Raw genomic sequence first — 21616 nt, forward strand, 5'->3', positions numbered from 1 at the left:
ATCATTGTTGTGCCTACTAGTGAGTTAATTCTACAAGAAGACTAGTTCATGACTATGAGTTTGATTTTGTCATAGCACTGGTCCTAAACCGATTGGAACAAACTATTGACCCAGGTAGCGATACCCCAATGGAGTGTCACTGGCACTTAGCCCTGTAATCTCCACCACCTGCTCATCGCCCGGGACAAGGTCAATAGCGCTGTCACTAAGACGCACATTTTCACGTTCCTCAAAGACAAGGCACTTGACCGGCTTTTGTGCGCTGATTATCAAGCGTTGCTGTCCAGCTGAAGCACCTGGCTGCTGCTTCACTTCCAGTCCGCGATCGGAAAAGTCAAGGTACTTCAACGGCTGTGGCCAGTCAACGTCCCGGGCCACAATCTGACCGTCTACCCATAACCTCGCAGAAAGGACATGTGGCTCAGGCTCCGTGACATGATCAATGACTCCACTTGTAATGTCGGAAGAACCGTTGGGTGCAATAGTCACGTCCGTGAAGACCGCTGGGGCGCGTATATCTTTACCCGTCACCACGGATAAGAATCGTAGCTCGACAGTTCCATGAAGAACTTCCTGTCGGCTGCTAGCCACCCACATCTCATACCGGCTCTGTGTGGGAGGCTGTGCGTGCGCTACGCTCCAGTCGTGATGTTCACGTCGTACACCCACCACCAGCGGCTGCAACACTCGTTTAACTGTGTAAAATGCAGCCTTTGGCTTCAGGAAGTAGTCCGCAATTGCCCACGAGATTGTGGGCCAGCAGTCGTTCAACTGCCATAGTAATGCTCCGCCACACTTGCGATCATCACCCCATTGCCGGCGCCATCCACGATATCCGAACATCAGTGTCTCTGCCTGAAGGACTTGTGTGAGGTAGGCGTATGTCTAAATATAATGTAAGTATTTTTTTTCTCCTTTGAATATGTTAACAGTGGTAAACAACATACCTCTAGATCAGTAGACATGCGCAGGTTTTCCACCAGATACGTCGCCAAACGCCTCTCGTGGCCATCGGCCTTGTTATGGAAGTCCATAACCTGCGACTGTGGGTGTTTGTCTTGATCATTTTCCACAAAGTATTCGATAGTTGACATATGCGGGAAGGCTTCCATTCCGAACTCGCTGTTAAAGCGGCCTCCTATGGAGTCAAAGATCTGATATTTTTCCTGTGTTCCATGCCACACTTCAAAACAGTTAGTACCAACGTTTGATTCAGAATCCTCGTAAATTGCTTCACGAATTAGATTGACTGACCATTCCATTGATGTATATCTCCCACGGTAGGATCGGTTGTGACCTTTCCGTCGCCCCATGGGCTTCCCGGGTGGTAGAAAGTGCTCGGCGAGTACTCGGATACCAGTTCTGGCAGCAGCTTTTCGTAGATATAGCGTGCTGGGAAGTCATATTTCAACCAACTTTCCGGATCCTTATCCTCATAGTTGTAAGTGAGTCCTGTCTGCTCCTGGAATTGATAATCTTCGTTGTTACCAACGTAAATCACGATTGAAGGATGATGTCTTAATCGCTGGACGTTGTAAACCGTCTCCTTTCGCACAGACTCTAGGAAATCGGGCCATACTGGGTAGTTACCGCAGGCGAACATGAAGTCCTGCCATACTAGCACGCCAAGCTCATCGCAAGCATCGTAGAAAGCATCGTCCTCGTAGATACCGCCACCCCATACTCTGTTATAGATTAGTATTTAACCAGCTCAAATGTATAAAGGCTATTTCAGCATACCTGCTCATCACTTGGCCACCGGCCACCATTAGCTCGATCCACTTCCGGTATCGCTCCGCGCTAACACTGGGTAGTAGGCTATCGGCAGGGATCCAGCAAGAGCCGCCACAGAATATATCCATTCCGTTGATTCGGAAATAGAAAGACTTTCCATGTTTATCAGCCTGCTGAATGACCTCGGCGGACCGAATACCAAATCTCTTAGCGACACGGTGAAGCTCGTTTCCATTGCACAAGAGTGAGACTGAAACCTCATACAACGTCTGAGCGCCGTAGCCATGTGGCCACCATAATTCGGGATTGGCGACCTCAAAGCTGGCTTGGGCAGTCCGATCAGAGGATACAGGGATATCCTGGCTCGCGATTTCTTGTCCGCGAAGAGTCAAATGGAAGCGAGCGACGCAGGGTTCCGAATTAGACGCATCGACTTTAGCAGTTGCCGTAACAGTCGCTGTTTTATGGTCGGGAGTGAGGTGTGCCTGTGGCCATAGGTCCTCTACTCGTCCAGAGTAGACTTCCAATCGCACTTCGCGCCAGATACCAGCTGTCATGATAACTGGTCCCCAATCCCAGCCCCAATGGTATTGGGCCTTGCGCGCGGCTAGACGAGCCATATCTCCAAACATACCCTGCCATTTATGATCCGGGTCTGTCTTGCGTAGCTCGATTGCTTTGAGCTGGGCGCAATCAAACTCGATCTCTAGCACATTTGTGCTATTGGGAGACCCTAGTGCCTTTGTGATATCAACACGGTAGCCCAAGAACATATTGCTAGCTTCAAGGATTGTCTCGCCATTGAGTTTGACCGAGGCGAAAGTGTCGAGGCCGTCAAACACCAGTGCCACGGTGGCGCCAGTAGGAATTTCCGGTCGTTGAAACGTGTGTCGATAAACCCACGACTTCTCGTTGACCCATCGAGCTTTAAGTTCATTAAAGCCTATGTAGGGATCCTCAAGCCTAAATAATAAAGTAATCGTTAGCGGTTGTCACACCCCAAGTTCATTTGCTAGTTGGGTTGCTAACTTCTTATTCGCAATGAGATCCTGCTGCACCGTGGAAGGCACTGCCGCCACCGGCATCCACGCGTCCGGTGTCTCGTCATCTCGGTCTCTGAATGTCCATTCTGTGGACAAGATATGCTTGGAAAACGGCATATTTGTGGTCCAAATGGCAAATAATTTTGTTGTTAATCCTCCGCGGAATGTCTGATTGAGAGCAATTTCAGTGAGGACGGACTGGAATAATATATACTAGCAGCGGACAGTTGAAAGGAAAAGGGTCCAGTTCCGTCCAGATTAAACCATTGAGGACGGAATCAACAAAGAGTAAAATCATGCTGAACAAGACGTAATGGTTCTCCTCTGGATTCGATGTTGTTAGAGGCCACAAGAGTACCACCAACATATGCTACCCCACCTGCAATGTAGATCATCCGAAAATGTCACGCTGTGACCACTTTTATTCCGTCGGATTTCCTATTTGGGCCCGCAAGAGGCGGAATGTCCGATCAAAATAGGAAAACCCGAAGACCTCCGCCATTTGAGACGTCCGATTCACCTCTTTTCGAAGATGCATATTTTGTGCTAGTGCTCGCATATTATCCATATCCTCGTATAGGCGTATTTTGCGATTGTGGATGGAGAGCCCGTTGGAAGAGTGCTGGCACTACCTAATACATATCTGGCAGTTTGACCTTCACTTCGAAGTAGCCTGGTCTTAATGTCTCTTTCAAACATGGATTCTGCCGTTACCTCCCGCAAAAGGGATCTACACACTGCGGGCCTGGCTAATTGCTTACCCGACATGTTACCTTCAACGTTGGAAGTCACTTCCTAGCAAGACAATCACGTTCATACCTATGGAGAATAGCGCCTTTTTGGTTCTTGCGGCTAAATGCTTTCACGCCGCACTATGTATATTCTGGCTGGTTTCTTCGGGGCTCTCAATGTATTGAGCAAGCTTACGGTCATTTAAGGGGCAGATAAGCCAAGTCTTTTGAGTTTTAGCTCGAGATTACTCCGATGGCAGCCAGAGAATTGAGGAACTGCAGAGGAGCTATTCTCTTACCCCTAGCTTCAATCGTAGGTAGTTTTGCTTGTTGGAAGAAGTTCAATACAGTTATATTGGGCTTTTGTATCATGCTGTGGTCTTTCGTTGTGCACTACAGTTGGTTTGAATACGTATAAAGTCAAGTGATGGTTATTTATAGGGTGGTTATGAATGTGGGGAAAAGAGGTCCCTGAGCCTCAGTTCTTATCACTTGCGACAATAGTACCTTTGAAATGAGGTTTGAAATAGTCCTGATCGGTCTAACAACCCACGGCCAGGATTCAAAGTTTTGGTTGCAGCTAGACTTGTATTTTCCCATGAAAGCCCTTTAATCCACTTGCTTTAGAAGTCATATATACATAGAGAGGATGGAACTATGTATTGGTGGCGGCATAGGCCGACTTAATGTTTCAAAATTGTTAATCTAAGACACGTGGAGAAACTCTAAACATGCCGACGCGACGCGCCACGTGGGCGCCCAGCTTGATTACTAAATTCCCCCATTTGAGCCAACGGTGGGAGGAAGTCCGATCAAAATAAGTAAGTAACCCCGAAGATCGCCCGAAGTTTGCCGACGTGTAGATCTATCCAAGTATTTCATAACTAATCCTTGGGACATGACTTTGAAGAGTAATACTGTTTAGCCTAACACCTTGTCGTTTTGTCTACCATATAGTTATTATCTTATATGTGATGTGAACTTCATCGTTGGTTTGTCTCTTTATCTATTTCTCTGTTTATTTGTGAGTCCACAGTCATCTACCTGAGTTCTAATTTGAAGTTTGAAACTAGTGTAGTGGTGAAACTATATATGTCTTGTAGAAAGACCCGCATGAACCGAACAATAAGAATGTAAAGCAACTCCTTAATATACTATGTATGACTCGTGATCCGAAACATGTCGATCCTTTGCGATGATCACACGGGAACAATGATTACGATTCGCTCATACTGTTGATGTCTCTAACTATCGATATTGTTGTATGCTGTATGCAAATGTCTTTGGCTATCAACCCATTGGTATAAAAGGGAGCCGCCGGTCTCTGAATTTTGAAGCATCATCAATCCACCATCTGAATCAATCAGCAAGAAAGCTCGTTCGTTTCTAGTCGTCTTTCAAGATGCAGCTCCTATCTCTTTTTACCTCCATGGCCCTCGTGTCTTCAGTCATCTCGACTGCGACACACGACCTGAACAACATGGTCGCTCGCGGAGCTGATCGCGGCACCGAAATCATTCATGGACTCGGGGCTCGTAAGCAGGCGATCTTGAAGGCCGGCGGCAACACTCGCGATATGGCTATCGCCATGCTCGAGACGTGAGCTCACTTCTTTTAGCCTCTGTATTGAATAATCCAGCTGACAAGTATTAGTACCAACATGGGCACCGATTACAACTATGGTATGTCGAAATGTTGACTGGCGAGACTAGCAGCGGCACTCACATTTATGCTTCTAGGTGACGGAAAGACTGGCGATGGTACCAACTTCGGTGTGTTCAAGCAGAATTGGTTCATCTTGAGACATTCTGCTTCTGATTTCCTGGGCAAGACCCCCGCCCAGGTTGATGAGGGTGTCATTCTCAAGTAAGTTCGAGTGTGGTTATATGCTCGTAGACATTGGCTAATACTTGATCTCCAGCACTGATCTGAAGAAGGACATCAAGGCTCGCCATGAGGGCGAGAAGCACTACGGCTATGAAACTTGGTTCAGCGGCCACCGCAATGGAGAATCCGGTGTCAACAACCCGGGCACTGCGGACATCAAAGGTGAGTTTTTACGATCCCCTAATTCATGGATTACTTGACTAAACTTATCGCTAGCATACATGGATGGTGTTGCATGGATTCAACAGCAGATTGAGAGTGATGAGAAGTTCCAGAGCGACGATACTCGTTTCTGGGTTGATGTTGTTGCCATCTAGACACCTCGGTAGAGAGCTTGTGGCTGGAAACCAGTTACGAATGCCTTGGAGCTACCTCCTGTACATTACCAGCTACGTCTATATTCTGTTGCACTCTTGTTATCTGGATTTTACTGGTGAAATCTTTGTACAAATACATTCCTTTATCACAGACTTCATCACAGACTTCATCATTTCTAGTGCTTCGTAGGTAGCTTTGTACATGCTCCCATTCAAGCCGTACGTCCTATCGAAACTTGAGCCAGAATGTTACAACGTGCCTCTGGACTGGCGAGTTACAAACTAGGCCAAGAGACTGCTACCACTCGCTTTTTGCCACTGGCACTTACCCCTTCTTACTATCCAACCATCCAACGACCTACGAATGGGTCATTTGTATTGGCCATTATCTGCAGACTATAATGTAGTACAGAAAAGTGAATTGTCAAACCATACACATCCAAAGGTCCAACGGAAATAGTAATTAGAGAACATTAAACAGATGAAAGTTTCACCTAAGCTGACATGATGGATCACACGAGGTTCAACAAAAATTTGTGACCCAGCATATGGGAACAGGAAGATAGAACGAGAGCCAGTATTTTTTTAGCTTTGCGACATCAATTGTTCTCATACCCTGCGTTCCTTTCTGTTCAAAGATACCCAGGTCTCGAAATTTTGTAAACCTGGGTATTCGCGTCTCAAGAGTGAAATATCGGCACCATATCCATCCTCGCGGAACCATCTGAACATGAATCTAAGATCCTTGACTGCTCTCAATAGTAGCCATGCCAGGAAACTTGAGCCTGTCGGCAATGCAGAGCCTGTTTGCACTCGCATTATGGAAGACGCTTCTTGGTGGGTCAGTTCATCACCCGCAATACTGATCGCACGCCCGACATATTCATCCGGTTTTGCAAAGGCTTGGGTCGCGAAGTGACCAATGTCAGAGATGGCGACGAGTTGCAGTCTCTTAGGATCAACGCTCATCCGCCATGCCGCTGCGATGAGTTTCCCTTGCATGTCGTCTGTGAGGTTCTCCATGAAGAAGACTGGGCGAAGGATAACATATCCCATTTCAGAGTTGTCGGCCTGCAAACGCAGATGATCTTCGATTTGGCGCTTGGTTTCAAAATGTGGGACAGGACTAGGTTCTCCTTCATCACTCCGTGGGCCCCCTCGGTCAACCGAGGAGTAAACAAAATGCTTGACGTTGTTTCTCAATGCGGCATTGACAAGACCCTTCCCCTGTGTCACCTCCGATTCCAAGCTTGCGGCCTTGCCGAATGGAGTCTGAACACTGAAAACACCCCACACTGGAGAGTCGATCGTCTTAAATATGTCATCAGGGGCATTGAGGTCTCCGGCAACCAATTTGACCGTGGGATACTTCTTGACCAAATTCTTTGAGCTTTGGGAATTGATATCTCGGGTCAAAGCTAGTATAGTAAATTCAGATCTAGGAAGCGCGGCGATCGCCCTGATTACTGCGCCTCCCTGGGTCCCAGTCGCACCAGTGATAAGGATAGTTTTAAACATATCAAATTCAAGATAGAAAATAGGACGGTGGATGGAAGGATATGAGAGAAGGTGCTTACGGCATTGGCTTTATAGCTCACACATGGCCGTGGTGCTTTATAAATCAACTCTACGAAGTAGCTCTAGTATATTCTCTACATTGAGAAATGATCGTTGTTTTCTGGTATCTAGGGCTTTGGATTGCCCCGAGGCCGATGATACTGCTTATTAAGCGGGAGGAAGTTCCAAGGTTGGTTCCAAGGTTCCAAACCTTATTAACTAACCTAAGGTGTTCAGTAAGTAGCGCAGACAAGAGAGCGGAACTCTCAACACTATAGTGAATGCGATATCTTACACCTTCACGTGGGGCCTTCTCAAGGCTCTATAATCTTTACAATATGTCTAACTTATTTTCAAGATCTCAAAAAGTTGAAATTGGCAGTTATTCAAAGCTATATAATCTATATGCGCACGTACATTCTAAAGGTTATAAAAAGTTACCTCCACCTTTCGAACTAGACTAGTCTCGCTCTGAGTACGCAAGGCCGTGAAGATATTTAAAGTTCCTATTGAGATATTTCCTCCCAAGATGTCGCGTTTCGTATAGTGCCCTGGGATGTGTCACATGTTGCACCCTTGCCGAAAAGGGTCGATTGATAATTCTTACGGATGAAGTTAAAGTTAGCTAACGAACTTAATTATCATTAACCTTACCCGTGGACCTACCTAGGTAGGTATAGCCCGCCTTACCTAGTTATTTGTCAGGGTACATACTACTAAGCTGAATGAACGACCCACAGATGAGCAAGGCTCGCACTGGAATTTGGCGCAATTCTTCTGTTCGACTTGAGACAAACTTTTGCACTGATGTTACCTATCGTACGATCAGTTCGGGCCTTACAAAGCCCAGTGCGAAAACCGATGGACTTACACTACGTCTCGAAACTGCTGTCACCATTTACACTATGATTGTTTCTTGGCCCCTGGTGCCAAGACCAACTAGACTGTATTAATGAATGCTCTATAATAGGAAAACACCTTTATCATTGATTATACGACTATTACTGTACATAGCCCGTGTTAGGAATTTCTCCGTCATATGTATCTAATTACATTTGAATATCTACTGCGATTTCGACTGCAAGAACTGCTCAAGTGAGATATTGTCCGGCGTAATATCTACAATTGAGATAATCCCCGTATGTACTAGCAGTGATGTGTTGGATTATATTCACGAATGCGTATTCAGGTCGATGAGAAGCAGAGGATAGGAAAATAATTCGAAGTACCGTAAATATAGAATACATGACCCTAGCCTATCTCAGATATTACTTTTCATCTTTCCCTTCGGCTGGCTTCTCAAACTTCAACCACTTCTCCGGCACCTCAATCTGTTCTGCTCCCTGAACTCCCCAGAGCCACTGCGTAAATTCTCGATACTCCCCCTTTGTCGAGCCGGATTCGGGGCCTAAGTCAAAAACTTTCCCAGACGCGGTTCCGAATATGGATGGCATGTGATCGCCAGTAAGCTTGTCGTTCAGAATCCGAACGCCGCGACCAGTCATTTCCATCATAGTATCGGCGTAGCGCTTCGTATATTCGTCGACAGAGTCGTTTTCTCTTCGAGGGACATAATTGTGTAATTCGCTTTGTAGGATGACCGAGTCAGGATTAGCACCCTCTGCAAGGAGGCTATCACGCTCCCGACGCGCTATAGTGGCGTAGTCCTTTGAAATCCTGTAAACTATGGGCTCCTCGTCCGACTCATGACGAGCTCCGTCGTCACTATAGGTTTGAGCGGATTCGGAGTATATCGCTTTGGAGTGTTGGGCCGGGACTTCTTGTTGCGACATGATAAATGTTCTAACTTTGAGTCCTAAGTCGTACTGATTGTAATAGTCTTGGTGGAAGCTCTGAGATGCTAGGAAATCAAGAAAACAACTTGAAAATGATAGCGATAAAGCAACAGCGCCAAAGGGGATCGATCAGAGTTAAACAAAGAGGCACAGAAATCATATGAGGTGGCAATAGTGGATAATTTGTATGAGCGAGTGGGGTTCGAATATGAGTAGGCAGTACCCTGTTTCACCCGTGCGTAAATGAGGGGACCACTGACGGACGATAGTAATTATGTAGACCTCTAGAGCTGTGGCATGTGCTCAGTGAGCGAATTATAGCACTTAGACCAAGCTTGGTGGCAATTCGCCGAGTATCCGTGCCCTTTCGGTGACCCCCACACCTACGGCAGGTTATTTGGGGGGGGGTGTGTTACACAGGGCGGTATGCGTGGTACCTCAGGCATTAACCCCAATCTAGTTAGATAGTTTAGTCCGAGAAGAAGTAGTCTATTCCAATACAACTCTCTCCCTTCTGATCCTCGAGTCTACACCTAGTAGTCTCAACATTTTCCATCAAGATCAACGAGGTTTAACAGTAAGAGATGGGTTTAATGACAGCAAGAAATCTTTCTCTGGCTTCTTGGGTTACCTAACTATAGACCAAGAGTATACTAGACTATGGACCTTAGCTATTATGATAGAGACCTAACTACTTATTACCTTCTGGATACTATGGCAGGCTAAGATATACTATAGACCTATTTCTTCTAAAACCAATATATACTAGATTCATCATTATTCCTCACTCATAGTATAGACCTAACTTCCTAACTATAGAGCAACAAGAACATCCTAGCAGTACCATACATATCATATTTTTATTCCCAAGGGTCCACAATTAATTTCTCGCTGCTGACTCCCTTGATCAGTACGTCGAATGCGTGCTCCAATCCGGCGAGTCCGCCAGGAATCTTTCTCGCGGAGACAGGGATCAGACTTTCCTGGGCAAGAGCCTGCGGAAGGTATGTGCTAAAAGTCCACTCGAGTAACTCTGCATGCTCCTTTTTGCCCAGCAGCAGCGACCAACTTCCAAATTTACGGGTAACGCCAGCAGGTAGAGTCTCAGGGCCAAACGCGGGCTGCAGTGCATAGATTTTTCCTCCTCCTTGCGCTGCAAGAACTTCTCCCGCGATCTTGATTGTCTCCGAATTCGAGATGGCATCGACAACAATATCGTAAGGACCGGCCGCAACGAGCGCTTTGACAGTCGTCTCGAAGGCCTGGGTGTGATCGATGACTCGAGAGGCGCCCAGACGGGATACAAAATCCTTATGTCGGGGGGACGTAGTTGTGATGACATCGTACCCAGCTTGCGTGAGGTACTGCACCGATAGACTTCCTAAGCTGGAAGTCCCTCCGTATATCAAGATTCGCTTGCCTTGGACTTGTGCTGAAATGCCGGGACTGGGTCTCACCAACCCCAAATCTGCATTGAACAGAGCAGTAATGGTGCTCAAGTTGCCAACCAGGCGGACCGCAGTGTCAAGGGCCGCCTCGCTCGGGAGTTTAGTAGCCGTAACCGCACGGCAGACTGCGAACCTCTGAAAGGCGCCGTATTTGTTCCCGGTCGTCCCTGCCGTTTTGACAGCGACAACTTTGTCGCCAACGTCAAAGCCGGTAACCTCAGCGCCGACTCCAATGATGGTGCCGGCAAATGAGCTGCCGAGAATACCTGGATACTGAATGGGAAGCATTGCAAATCTCGCTATCTTCGCGTCAATCGGCATGAGTGCAATACTCTCATTTTTGATAAGGAGCTCATCGGGCCCAGGCTGAGGTGTTTCGATCTCCTGGACCTCTAGGGGAGCCTTGGGGGCAGAAATGATGGCTGCCAAATGAGACATGATGTAGGGCTTTGCAGAGGCGATTTTGTGACTGGTAGAAATTCTGTTACCTGATGGTCAAGTGCAGATGGTCTGAGATAGATGTCAAGATGGGCGACTATGTGACTAATAAATACTCTGCCTCCTACCTGGCGTGATCCAGGCAACGATTGTAGTAATGCACTAGAAAGGCAGGCTTCATAAGCAGAGTGGGACAAAACACAGGCCATCTGCTCGAAAGTGGGCTCGCCGAGAATACTATGACAGTAAGATTTGTGCCATGCTTCGAGCACAAGCTAGGTAGCCAATGGCTAGAGTTTGTAAGCCTTAAGAGGTCAGTCGGCATGTCGGCCATGTCTCTTCCGTCATTCCGACATCCGTATCTGCTTTGATAATGTCCACGGGCTTCCAACCCTGGCAGGTTACCTAGTCTTAGTCTTTGATACGTACTCGGCCGCTTTTCATCGGATGCCGAAAATTAGTAATCACCGTCTATGCCCGTTCTCCGTTGTGGGTCCAGTGCCAAAATCCGCCGTCCTTGGCGCTATGGAAAGAGTGCACCTTCCTAGCCCGCAGAAAAGGGGATACAGCAATACAGATTTGTGAGCTCTAGGAGAGGATGCGTGAGTATCAGCACTGGCTATGTATTGAATTCGAACAAAAACAAATTGCCAAATTTGAAATACAATTCGATATATTGGATACGCAATATAGTTGGGCGGTCGACTAGGTTGAGGCGCGGGCAACTGATTAGGGGTGTTTTCCATTGAAGGCTCTTAAACCTCCGGCCTATCTCTCACATGTGGATGTTCTAGATATGACATGCGATGAAGGTCTTCATCCTGAGCTTGATAATCCGAGTTTCGAGTTGTTCGATATGCGATCGATATTCATTCTCCCACTTCACAACAGTGTCCACGAGTGATGTTTCCCAGTTTCTTGGAATACGTCACGCAGTAGCGGTCAAATTCTTTGGCCCAATATAACAGAGTCTTCCCAAGGTCAGCCTCCAGCATCTTGAACGGAATCTTCAAGAGGTTAGGACATTGCCGCTGATTGTCTGCGCTCATTCTAGTAACCTGGCTGTCTGCGAAGGTACGGCTCATCTGCCATGAAGCAAGATAGAAACATGAGCGATCCTTTCCTAGGTGTCTCCTGGAATTTCTAGGCTTTCCGGAGAAGAAAGGTCAGCCATTGGACGCCAGAAAACCGCGCACCACTATGAGAATATACATCGAGGGGTTTTGGAGGTGGAGAGACAGGTATGAGTTGGACGGTGATATGGTTTCTTTCTAGTTGAGGTCACGTATCAGGCAGGTAAAATCGATCTCGAGGGAAGAAAAGGGCCAAGATAGACGATCTGCTTCAAAAAAGCCGCGCAATGTGGCAAAAGCACGTGGCAATCCCACCTGTGAGAACAAATTTGTGCAGTGCTAATAGAGAATGTTTGTGAGGCGGACGGTCAGAGGTTCAGGCACTTCGCCGTTGATGGCGTGAAGGCGGTGAGGCCGAGCGCAGAAGACGCGATGGAGGATGCGTCGTAGGGTTGGGTGTGGCGATCACGTGACACATGACTTGCACCATGTTGCACTCATCTTCCATCTTCCCCTCCTCCTTTCCCCTTCTTAGTCTATCATCACCACCAATAGCATTCCATCCTGGGTAGTTACATGTCTACCTATTATGGTAGCCTATCCCATTATCAGGTTATACAGCTCTCAACACAATTACTTCTAAACGATTTATAGGTTGTTATTGGCTGTCAGTACCTCGGCCCGTCCCGCAATCCATCGGTCGTATTATGTACATATCTGTAGGGACATACTTAGTTGCACTCAGTGATCAAGAAGCGGCAAGAGGTAAGCATTAAAACGGAAAGGGAAAGGTCTCGCGTGCTAGGCATTATCAGGTTTGTATGTGGAAAGTTGTTAGCGAATGGGACACTAGTTTAGGCCGATAGAATGTGGGGCGGTGAACAACTGCTATCGAACAATTAGCATTAAATTTCCTTTCCCCCTTCTGTATAGCGATAAATTCCTGAGCTGTCCTTATAATGTCAGAACAATCTAAGAGTTCCATCGCATGTGGATGGACGGTCGACCAGCAAGAATAGTGCTTTTACTCGAGCCATGTGAAACTCTTGTATGGTGCAAGTAGGCGGGGAGTGTGGTCGGTCGAATTTGATGTTATTTTGAAAGAACGCACCGATGAAGGACCGAAAACCGAGGTGGTCACCCTAAATCACCTTGCATCCTACCCCAATATCCCTGTTTCGAAGATAATTCGTGACTGGGTCGACGGCAACGAACGGTACTTTGTGCTCCAAGAGCGGATACAAGGCGAAACGCTCGAGCAGGCCTAGCCTTTGTTATCGAAATCCCAGAAAGTGAATATCGCAGATAGCGTCGTTGAAATTCAAAAGCAGCTACCATCTCTTCAATCAACATCTATACAAAGTGTTGATCAAAGCCCTTGTTTTCCCGGTCTACTCTTTTCTGACCGTGAGCCGCACGGCCCTTTCCATTCTGACAACAAACTCTGGGAAGCTATAACTCTTACTCTTCAAGTCCCTCAGCGAGCCCTACACAATCTAAGGAAATGTCTACCTAAATGTGGGCCCTACATTCTTACTCTTTGTAACCTCAATCTGGGGAACATCATAGTGAAAGATGGAGGGCTCGCTAGGATTCTCGATTGGGAATTTGCTGCATATTACTCTATCTGGTATAGACATGTCTTAGCGCCTTGTGGTAGACAGAGCAGGACGCCGAATGCAAAGAAGTTCTACGAAAGCGTATGCGTGAACATGGTGACGGACATTATGATGCAAAGGATTTTTGGACTAATCTCCGGCAGTTGAGAAAGTACCCAAATTTGAATGAAAAGGGGCGAGAGGTTTGGAGAGGCTGTCTGAGGATTAATCGCAAAGGGGCATACATAGTCACCCCCCTATGGATTTCGCTCATGATATTGCGAGGTCATTACATGCTGCCTCGTTTTCACCAAACATGATTCACCCAAATCCACACCCAATTATAATCCAAAACCAAAGATCACAAGGCATTGGCGACAAAAGCAGCAAAGTTAAAAAAGCTAGAAAGACATGAAGTCCATCCTGAACAAAGTACTTAGACAATGCTTACTCTACTGCAGCTCAAGGTGCGTCGGCGGGTGGCGTGTTGCTAACTCCTGCGGAGGCACAGTAGCGACTTGCCCTGGCAGGGTCCCGTTCTTGTCCAACGATGGGATAAACGCTTCCGTAGGGCCCAAGCTAGTTGCCACCCTGCTCCGTCGGCGATGGAAGAACCAAAAGGCCCCGATGACTCCAAGGCCGAGCGGAATTCCCACGCCTAGGCCTACGCCGAGACCCACGCCGAGGTTATTATTGCTCTCACTTTTCCCTGTTGACGCAGGCGGCGCCGAAGTCGGAAAATGTGATTCCGTAATTGTAATTGTAGACGCGGTTGATGGAGAGTTCGCGAGTACAGTTACAGCGTGAACTGATCCGAGTGAGAAGTTCCCAGTATTGCAGCTGCACTGGCCTTCCAGGCCCTTGCAGCAAAATGTTCCGCTACCGCAAATACTAACACCGTTTCCACCGACTAGATGAAGGAATTAGTTTATACTAGTTTAGAACTGGCCATCGATTGGGATTTGGAATCCTAACGGGCTCCTACCAATTCGGATATGTGCGCAGTCTGACGGGCACGCCGGAACGGAATTGTTCGACCAGTCACGTTCGGTGCAGGTGTTTAGCCAGTAGCTCGTTTGACCATCCTCCTTAATATCCATACAGAGCCCATTATTGGAACAAACCTCCCCAGGGCCGCAACACTGGGCGGGGCTCCCATCGGCCGAGCACGGAATTCAATTCACGTCTTCGCTTCCATCTGAATTGTAGCATTTGGCCATCCTATTGTTTTCAAGGCTTGAAGCGCTGGATGGCGGGAGAGTGTAGAGGGCTGGATGTTGGAGAGGATGTGATGAGGACAGAGTTAGAGCAGGTGCGACCTCGATTGTCATGCGGCACACGGCTTGCTAGTTGGGCTAGCTGCCTCTGCGCCCCAGAGCGATGGGCGTGGGAGACTAGCAGACCCCAGTTATGTCAATTTGCCCACGCAAACAGACATGGATTTTGATTCGCGAGGTCTGCAGCTGCCCAGGCTCTAAAGGGGTGCGTGCGCTCTTCATTTTTAATAAACGAGTTCAAATTTTAGTGCATCTAACATAATGTTCCAATACTCTATATGGAGTTGACCAAGAGGAGGAATTAGGGAAAGCCCATATTAGAGGATGGAATCAACCGACTGCTTCTCGATAGTGCGCCCCCGAGGGCTAGATACGTCACTTCGGAAAGACAGGATAAAGGAAATTGCTAATTCTGACACACAACGTATCTGTAAATTATTGGGCCCCGTTAAGGGTAGATACGGGAGATAGGCCGTGCGAGTCAGCCTCAGAGTAGCGCCTAGGCATAGGGGTATTGCACATATGTATACTCCGTATACCCTACAAGGTGACATGCCAAGTGATAATTATAGCGGAGGGGGGGAGGCGATCATCGGCCACTATTTTCGGGTTACTATTTTCAGTCATCGTCGACAAGCTTGTTATCCGATGGGAAGCCCGGTATAAAGCTTTGGGACGATGCGCAACTGAATATATACAGCTTGACAGAGAGATAAAGGACACTTTGGTTGATACCCATAAGTAGAGATTCACGTCCTTGAATACATCCTGTAATCTTAATGACCTGGCAGATCATATTTCGTACATGTCGTGAATCCCATTGCAAAGGTTCCCATTTGCCTTGGCGGACTATGAGGCCGAAGATACCTTGAAGCTGGTTGTATGGTCCTGCCAATTGTGGTTATATGCAGATGCCAAGATGTGGCGTGTTTTAGGTAGAGGGGTATAATGAAATAATATTCTGGTTTTCATTAGTGGGGTTAGGTGTGATGGTAGCGCGAATTAGGTGATTCTCAACCTCTCAATCGAGCACCCTTCTCAACTCCACTCGCATATAAAGTGGCTCTTACCCTAAACCATTGCCGATGACACTAGGGTACATTGCCGAACCCCTGAATCTCTTGGCGAACGCCGAAAATGCCTCCACTTCAGATGGACTTTCAGTCGACGTAAGAGGCTGGCGCTTAATAGTGTATAGTGGAATCAAACTCCTTTCCCTGGATCTCGCTACCAGCTAGTATAGTCTCGATGCTCTATTATATGACATGACTGCGTATTCGTGTGCGACTTATCGGACCTTGGCTGAGATCTGTGGGGAAAATTCTTCCCATGAAATGCTAAGAAAACTCGCGTATTCGGAAACGGTGTTGAAACCAGTTGATACCTTCGGTGTCTACAGGCACTACGCCGATCGGACACTACATTAGGCGTTATATATTGCCTCGCCTGTAGGATCGATTCATTTAGATTAACTTTAGATTTAGTTACTCCATAGATTCATTTAACTTCATCTATTCAGATCTACAACAAGGCTTGGCGATACAATGAAAGAAGATGAACTAATTAACCCCAAGCGCTAATGGATGATGGATCTGTTCCAGGGGTAAGTGTAGTTCAAAGGTGTATAAATAACTTAGTAGCCTCCTTCTCTTTTCTAATCCTTGGCAGGTCCGTTTATCCTTTTTTCAGTCACTCTTTACACGATACCATAGTCACTCTTTACAATGCAGTTTACTTTTGCCCTGTTCACCGCAGCTGCGCTGCTGACCCCTGTCTATTCCACTGGACTCAAGCTCGAATCATGCACTACCAGCCAACAGGCCGCAGTCGAAGCCGCCGTGCAACGCGCCGCTTCTCTCTCCAAGGCCGCCGCTGACGCCGCTATCAACGGCGACGCTAGCATCTTCGAAGAGTACTTCCGCACTACCGACACCGCATCCCGCAAGGAGGTTGCCGCCCGCTACGAGGCCATCGCCAATGAGGCCTCCAACCTCAGCAGCGGCAATGTGACCTACAACTGCGGCAATGGCTTGAAACAGAGCGAGTGTGGCGGCGGCAGGGGTACCCTTGCCTACGCTGTCTCTGGCAACAACAAGATCGTCAACTGCCCGGACTGGTATAAGATTGTGCCCGCCATCTCCAACTGCGGCGGCACTGATCAGGGCCTCGCCATGATCCACGAGCTCTCGCACATGGCCGACGTCTACAGCCCGCCCACCCAAGACTTCGCGTACAAGTACAACGCCCTCGTTGAGCTTCCCAAGGATCAAGCTATCCTAAATGCCGACACCTACAACCTCTACGCTGGTGGTGAGTTTTGCTTTCTTCCCCTGCCCATCCTGACATGTAACTCGTTTACTGACTGCATCATCCAGCAATCGATCTTGACTGCCAGAAGGGTGAGAGCAAGCAGGTTGAACTCCCGGATTGGATGATGGATGAGATCCGAAAGGCGAACCAGTAGACTTTGGCAGAGTCCACTCAACCCAACTCAAAATCGGTTTTGGTCCAATTCTATAAACCAACGATGCGTTTTGGGTAACCCGTTGGGGCCCTAATAAGCCGTAAATTAGCCAAATTTTATCAGCCAGTTCTTCAAGAAAAATAGCGCATTTCAACTAGAATAGTATTATGTTTCATTCTCGATTCGAAGTCAAGTGAGGCTCTTTTTGGGGTCAGCGGCCAAAAGCCGCAAATGCCGCCAAAGACCGAGACCGAGCGCCGACTAAAGTTCCGTGCTATCAACTACCGCGCTTGGTTGTAGATTGATCGTATTCATGGAGATATAATACAAGGGCTATCCCCTCGAGCTGTTGTCACTCCCTGCTAATCTCAGACGCTGCCGCTTTGCGTTCTTTGAATTTCAACCTTTTTTGTTCACTCTCTAAGAATACACTCATCAAATACAACCACAGTCATTTCTCGGCTCTCATCACATCAATCTCAGCCCATCATGGCTGCGTCCCTCAAGTCCGCACACAATATCACTGTGTTCCGAGGATTCCCCGAAAAAGGCTGTTACACCTGGTCGCCGTTTGTCACTAAGCTCGAGGCCCGCTTGCGATTTGGAAATATCAGCTACAATGTCGAAGCAGGTTCGCCCTTAAAAGGCCCTAGGGGCAAGGTGCCGTATATCACACTCGAACGTGATGGCCAGTCGCAATCTATGTCCGACTCCACCCTGATTGCAAAAGCATTCATTGAGTCCGGACACCTAGAGGATCTCAATCGAAGACTATCTGCCGTGGAGAAAGCCCAGGACCTTTCCCTTAAGGCTCTGCTGGAGGACAGACTCTATTTCTACCAGGGTCACGAGCGGTGGGTCTTAAACTACTACACCATGCGCTCCAAAATCCTGGCTAGTGTCCCCTGGCCTGTGCAGGTGATTGTCGGCAACATAATCTACAATAAAGTCGTCCGCAATATGAAAGGTCAAGGAACAGGCAGCTTTACAACCGAGGAAATTGCAATATTCCGGCGGGAAATCTGGGAATCTGTCAACGCACTTGTATCGGCTGCAGATACCCAGCATCAGGATCGGGAAGGGCCGTTCTGGGTCTTGGGCGGCGATGCCCCCACAGAGGCTGATGCAGTGGTGTTTGGCTTTGTAATATCAGGTCTGGTTTGTGAAGCGTAAGTACCATTTTCCAATGTGGTATACTTGCCTTGCGGTACACCCACCCAATGATAGGCCATGCTGACCTTTCTAAAGCTCTCCTGAAACCAAGGATGTTGTGAACAGTTACCCGGCGTTGGTAAAGTATGCTCGGAGGATCCATGACAAGTATTTCCCGGATTATCAAGGTTGGGAATGAATTTGGATTGTTGGAGTGCTGGGTTCTGCTCTTAGATTTAGAAGCGACACTGTACCGAGGTAAAACAGTATCATTGCATGTAGAGTAGTCGGATTTAAGCAATATATCTTTCAGGCATTGATCATGTTTGAAGTCACTAACGTAATCTTTGTTTGAATTAACTCAGGAGGTCGGAGCTAATCAGCAATTCGTTCAATTAGAAGGCTGGATTAGAACAGGCAATTCAAGCTTGCGGTGTAGGTGCGACAAGATTTCAGAGTAGCCAGGCTCATTTTCAGCATTCAGGATCCCACGCTGAATGAGGAATTCAACAATAACAATAGCACTGTTTGGCTTGAACCGTCCTCCTTTCAAAGCACAGACCACTTCCTCAATAGTGTAAAGCCTGAATGACTCTACTTCAGAATCTCTTGGCTTTGGGATCATGCTTGGATCTAATTCGAGTTCATATGTATACTCGACCTCTGGTTGGAATAGGCCGGTCTCTCCTCCAGCTTTGTCCCCACGGATGTGGAAATAAGTGAGATGGCTCATTGGCTTGACTTTCATCTTCACTATTTCTTCTGGTATGGACGCCTCTTCTTGGGCTTCGGATATGAGAGCCTCAATAGGTAGCTTCCCGGCAGGCAGACCGCCGGCGGCAGTGCTATCGAGCATACCTGGGTACGTTTGCTTTCTTGCTGATCTCTTTCCGATCCATAATCGAAGACCTTGTTTGTCCCTCACGTAAGAAAGAAGTTGGACGCCGTAAGTCACAATTCCAAACAAGGCACTTGCGCAACGCTCTATTTCAAGAAGGACTTCTCCCTCTGGGCCATAAACTGGGAAAGTTTCATTGCGCCAGCTTTCTAGCATTGATATTACAGCTAACTTTCTGGTGGCTTTGAGGGTATCCTCAAGCACCGGAGAGCGCATATCGGCTGTGGCAGTAGCTGGCGTAGCTAATGTGACAGTTTTTCCGCCATGATCAATTGACCACGTGTCGGACCATTGGATTTTCTCAACGATTCCCCGGGTAATATATCCTAATATGGCACTGCAACCGTTCACTTTGAAGGTGTACGATTTCTCCAGAATCCCTAGTTCATCGTGCGAAATGAAGCTAAAGATCAACGTTAGTACAAGATGGAAAGAAGCATCAAAATTTCTTACTTGTCACATTCCTTAACTATATCTAGGATGGTCGTCATTTTTACTGCGAAAGTCGGGATACTGGGAAAGTTGAGAAAGGGGTTCTTGGCGATTCCAAGCTCCACAGGGAATCGTCTTCCCAGCCCCCAATTGTTAGATCGCTTAGCAGACATTTCACCCTTTCCTATACCCTACAATATCCTGTCTTCTCAATCAAAATCAGATATTTCTCCTCTTAGCATCACGTCTCTCTGCCACAGCGAGTCTTCCCATTCTCTCCAAACAGGCCCTTAGGTCAAACGTTGCCTGGCTCAAATTCTTCCGGTTTGATTTGAACTAGGATATATATCTGACATCGTCTCCGGCATCCTTTCCATTAATACAGCAGTTGCGACCGGGGCCTGCTTGGTAGTTTTGTGTTTATTATGATATCGACTCTACAGCTTACTATACTATTTGTTAGTTTGCTAGTTTGTTTAGAAATTTGCAGGTGCATAATTACCCTGTCCTGTCCCTTCATGGATTTTACAATACAGGCCCATCCTGCTTTATCTCTCAAGATTGTCCTAATCTATGTCATAGATTTTCATCATCAAATCCAGTGGTATCAATTCCTAACCCCGGTCCTAGAGTATCACATGACTTCACCGTATCACCATGACATTATCCTATAAGTGACTTATGCCTAAGGCTCTCGTCAATTTCAGTGACCGAAAAAGGCACATTTCTCCCATAATGAGCCAATATACTCTAAGAGAAGAAGGTCTCCCTCCTACAACATCAAAATACAAATATCAAGATATAGAGCAATGTCTCCAATGCGTTGAATTTGAGTTGGAGCGGTATATGTTAAAACCTGCCCCTGGACTGGCGAGTTACACACTAGGCCAAAAAGACCACTATATCTGAGCATTATGCTCAAATATTACAGGCTCCGATATATAAAGTGCATGAGTGGCAGTATAACCGACATGGCCAACCTGCTGACTACTCGTATATTATATTTGACAATGTGGATGAGCTTTCCTTCCAGGAGTGCAGCCTCCTTTCTCATTCATTCGTGACATACAACTTCACTTCTCTCGCTACTGTCGTCAAATTACCGACTAATATGCATGAGGTCGCCCATCGTTCTTTCGGTGAAATTTTTGCGGCTTGGTCTCGTGGTCAGGAAAGTCGTCTTGTGCCTATAGGTCGTGCATCTAGCTGGAAGAGCTCAATCAAAGTACCTGGAAGAGATTTGAAGTGGCCGACAATTATTGTTGAAGTAGGTTGGTCTGAGTCAGAGGCCAAGCTAAAAGAAGATGTTTTGTTCTGGCTCCGTGAATCAAACCAACAGGTTAAAGTCGCGCTTACAATAAAGGTCAAAAAGAAAAGGAGTATTACAATTGAGCAATGCAAACTCGACCCAATAACTAGCGGGGCCTCTACTATCCAAGCAATCAAGGTCTTTTGGAAGGGACTTACTGGCCCGGACCAGTACCACATCTCCGGCTCGATGGATATCCAATTCGAGGATTGCTTCCTTCGCGCAAAGAGGGGCAGCGAGACCGATTTTCATTTATCAAACGACGATATGAAAGAAGTTGCAGAGACTGTCCGGTTATCTTGCTCTTTATGGAATGGCTCGCCTGCTGTTGGAGCTAGAAGTGGAGAAATGGAGAAAGTTATACGAATCGTTCTTGGTCTATATGTAGTTATATAACTACCATAAAAGGCCTTTACCAAATCAAAAAATATATGATAAATATCATATAAAACCCGAAATGGT

The 21616-nt window shown here is 47.0% G+C and overlaps 8 protein-coding genes across 8 annotated transcripts; 3 read left to right on the top strand and 5 right to left on the bottom strand.

Annotated features, from left to right (window-relative positions):
* Window positions 1–102: 102 nt before the first annotated feature.
* On the bottom strand, window positions 103–2894 carry PGRI_034850 (glycoside hydrolase family 2 protein; the record flags this gene model as incomplete). The annotated part of the gene is made up of 5 exons (XM_040791198.1): window positions 103–885; window positions 948–1183; window positions 1255–1685; window positions 1741–2697; window positions 2764–2894. The coding sequence occupies 5 exons, from the start codon at window positions 2892–2894 to the stop codon at window positions 103–105; spliced, it is 2538 nt and encodes an 845-aa protein (XP_040645275.1).
* A 2016-nt stretch (window positions 2895–4910) lies between these two features.
* PGRI_034860 (uncharacterized protein) lies at window positions 4911–5712 on the top strand (the record flags this gene model as incomplete). Its single annotated transcript, XM_040791199.1, has 5 exons — window positions 4911–5107; window positions 5162–5190; window positions 5248–5374; window positions 5430–5557; window positions 5612–5712. 5 exons carry the CDS (start codon window positions 4911–4913, stop codon window positions 5710–5712), a joined length of 582 nt encoding a protein of 193 aa, XP_040645276.1.
* Window positions 5713–6321: 609 nt separating this feature from the next.
* PGRI_034870 (NmrA-like family protein) lies at window positions 6322–7230 on the bottom strand (the record flags this gene model as incomplete). Its single annotated transcript, XM_040791200.1, has 1 exon — window positions 6322–7230. One exon carries the CDS (start codon window positions 7228–7230, stop codon window positions 6322–6324), a length of 909 nt encoding a protein of 302 aa, XP_040645277.1.
* A 1307-nt stretch (window positions 7231–8537) lies between these two features.
* Window positions 8538–9062, bottom strand: PGRI_034880 (uncharacterized protein; the record flags this gene model as incomplete). The annotated part of the gene is made up of 1 exon (XM_040791201.1): window positions 8538–9062. The coding sequence occupies one exon, from the start codon at window positions 9060–9062 to the stop codon at window positions 8538–8540; it is 525 nt and encodes a 174-aa protein (XP_040645278.1).
* Window positions 9063–9925: 863 nt separating this feature from the next.
* PGRI_034890 (zinc-binding alcohol dehydrogenase family protein) lies at window positions 9926–10951 on the bottom strand (the record flags this gene model as incomplete). The annotated part of the gene is made up of 1 exon (XM_040791202.1): window positions 9926–10951. The coding sequence occupies one exon, from the start codon at window positions 10949–10951 to the stop codon at window positions 9926–9928; it is 1026 nt and encodes a 341-aa protein (XP_040645279.1).
* A 5672-nt stretch (window positions 10952–16623) lies between these two features.
* PGRI_034900 (M35 family metalloendopeptidase) lies at window positions 16624–17363 on the top strand (the record flags this gene model as incomplete). The annotated part of the gene is made up of 2 exons (XM_040791203.1): window positions 16624–17209; window positions 17275–17363. The coding sequence occupies 2 exons, from the start codon at window positions 16624–16626 to the stop codon at window positions 17361–17363; spliced, it is 675 nt and encodes a 224-aa protein (XP_040645280.1).
* Window positions 17364–17852: 489 nt separating this feature from the next.
* PGRI_034910 (glutathione S-transferase family protein) lies at window positions 17853–18714 on the top strand (the record flags this gene model as incomplete). Its single annotated transcript, XM_040791204.1, has 2 exons — window positions 17853–18532; window positions 18612–18714. 2 exons carry the CDS (start codon window positions 17853–17855, stop codon window positions 18712–18714), a joined length of 783 nt encoding a protein of 260 aa, XP_040645281.1.
* A 192-nt stretch (window positions 18715–18906) lies between these two features.
* PGRI_034920 (NUDIX hydrolase) lies at window positions 18907–19904 on the bottom strand (the record flags this gene model as incomplete). Its single annotated transcript, XM_040791205.1, has 2 exons — window positions 18907–19816; window positions 19867–19904. The coding sequence occupies 2 exons, from the start codon at window positions 19902–19904 to the stop codon at window positions 18907–18909; spliced, it is 948 nt and encodes a 315-aa protein (XP_040645282.1).
* Between the last annotated feature and the right edge of the window lie 1712 nt (window positions 19905–21616).

This window comes from Penicillium griseofulvum (assembly GCF_001561935.1).
Source record: "Penicillium griseofulvum strain PG3 chromosome Unknown contig_86, whole genome shotgun sequence".
Lineage (NCBI taxonomy): Eukaryota > Fungi > Ascomycota > Eurotiomycetes > Eurotiales > Aspergillaceae > Penicillium > Penicillium griseofulvum.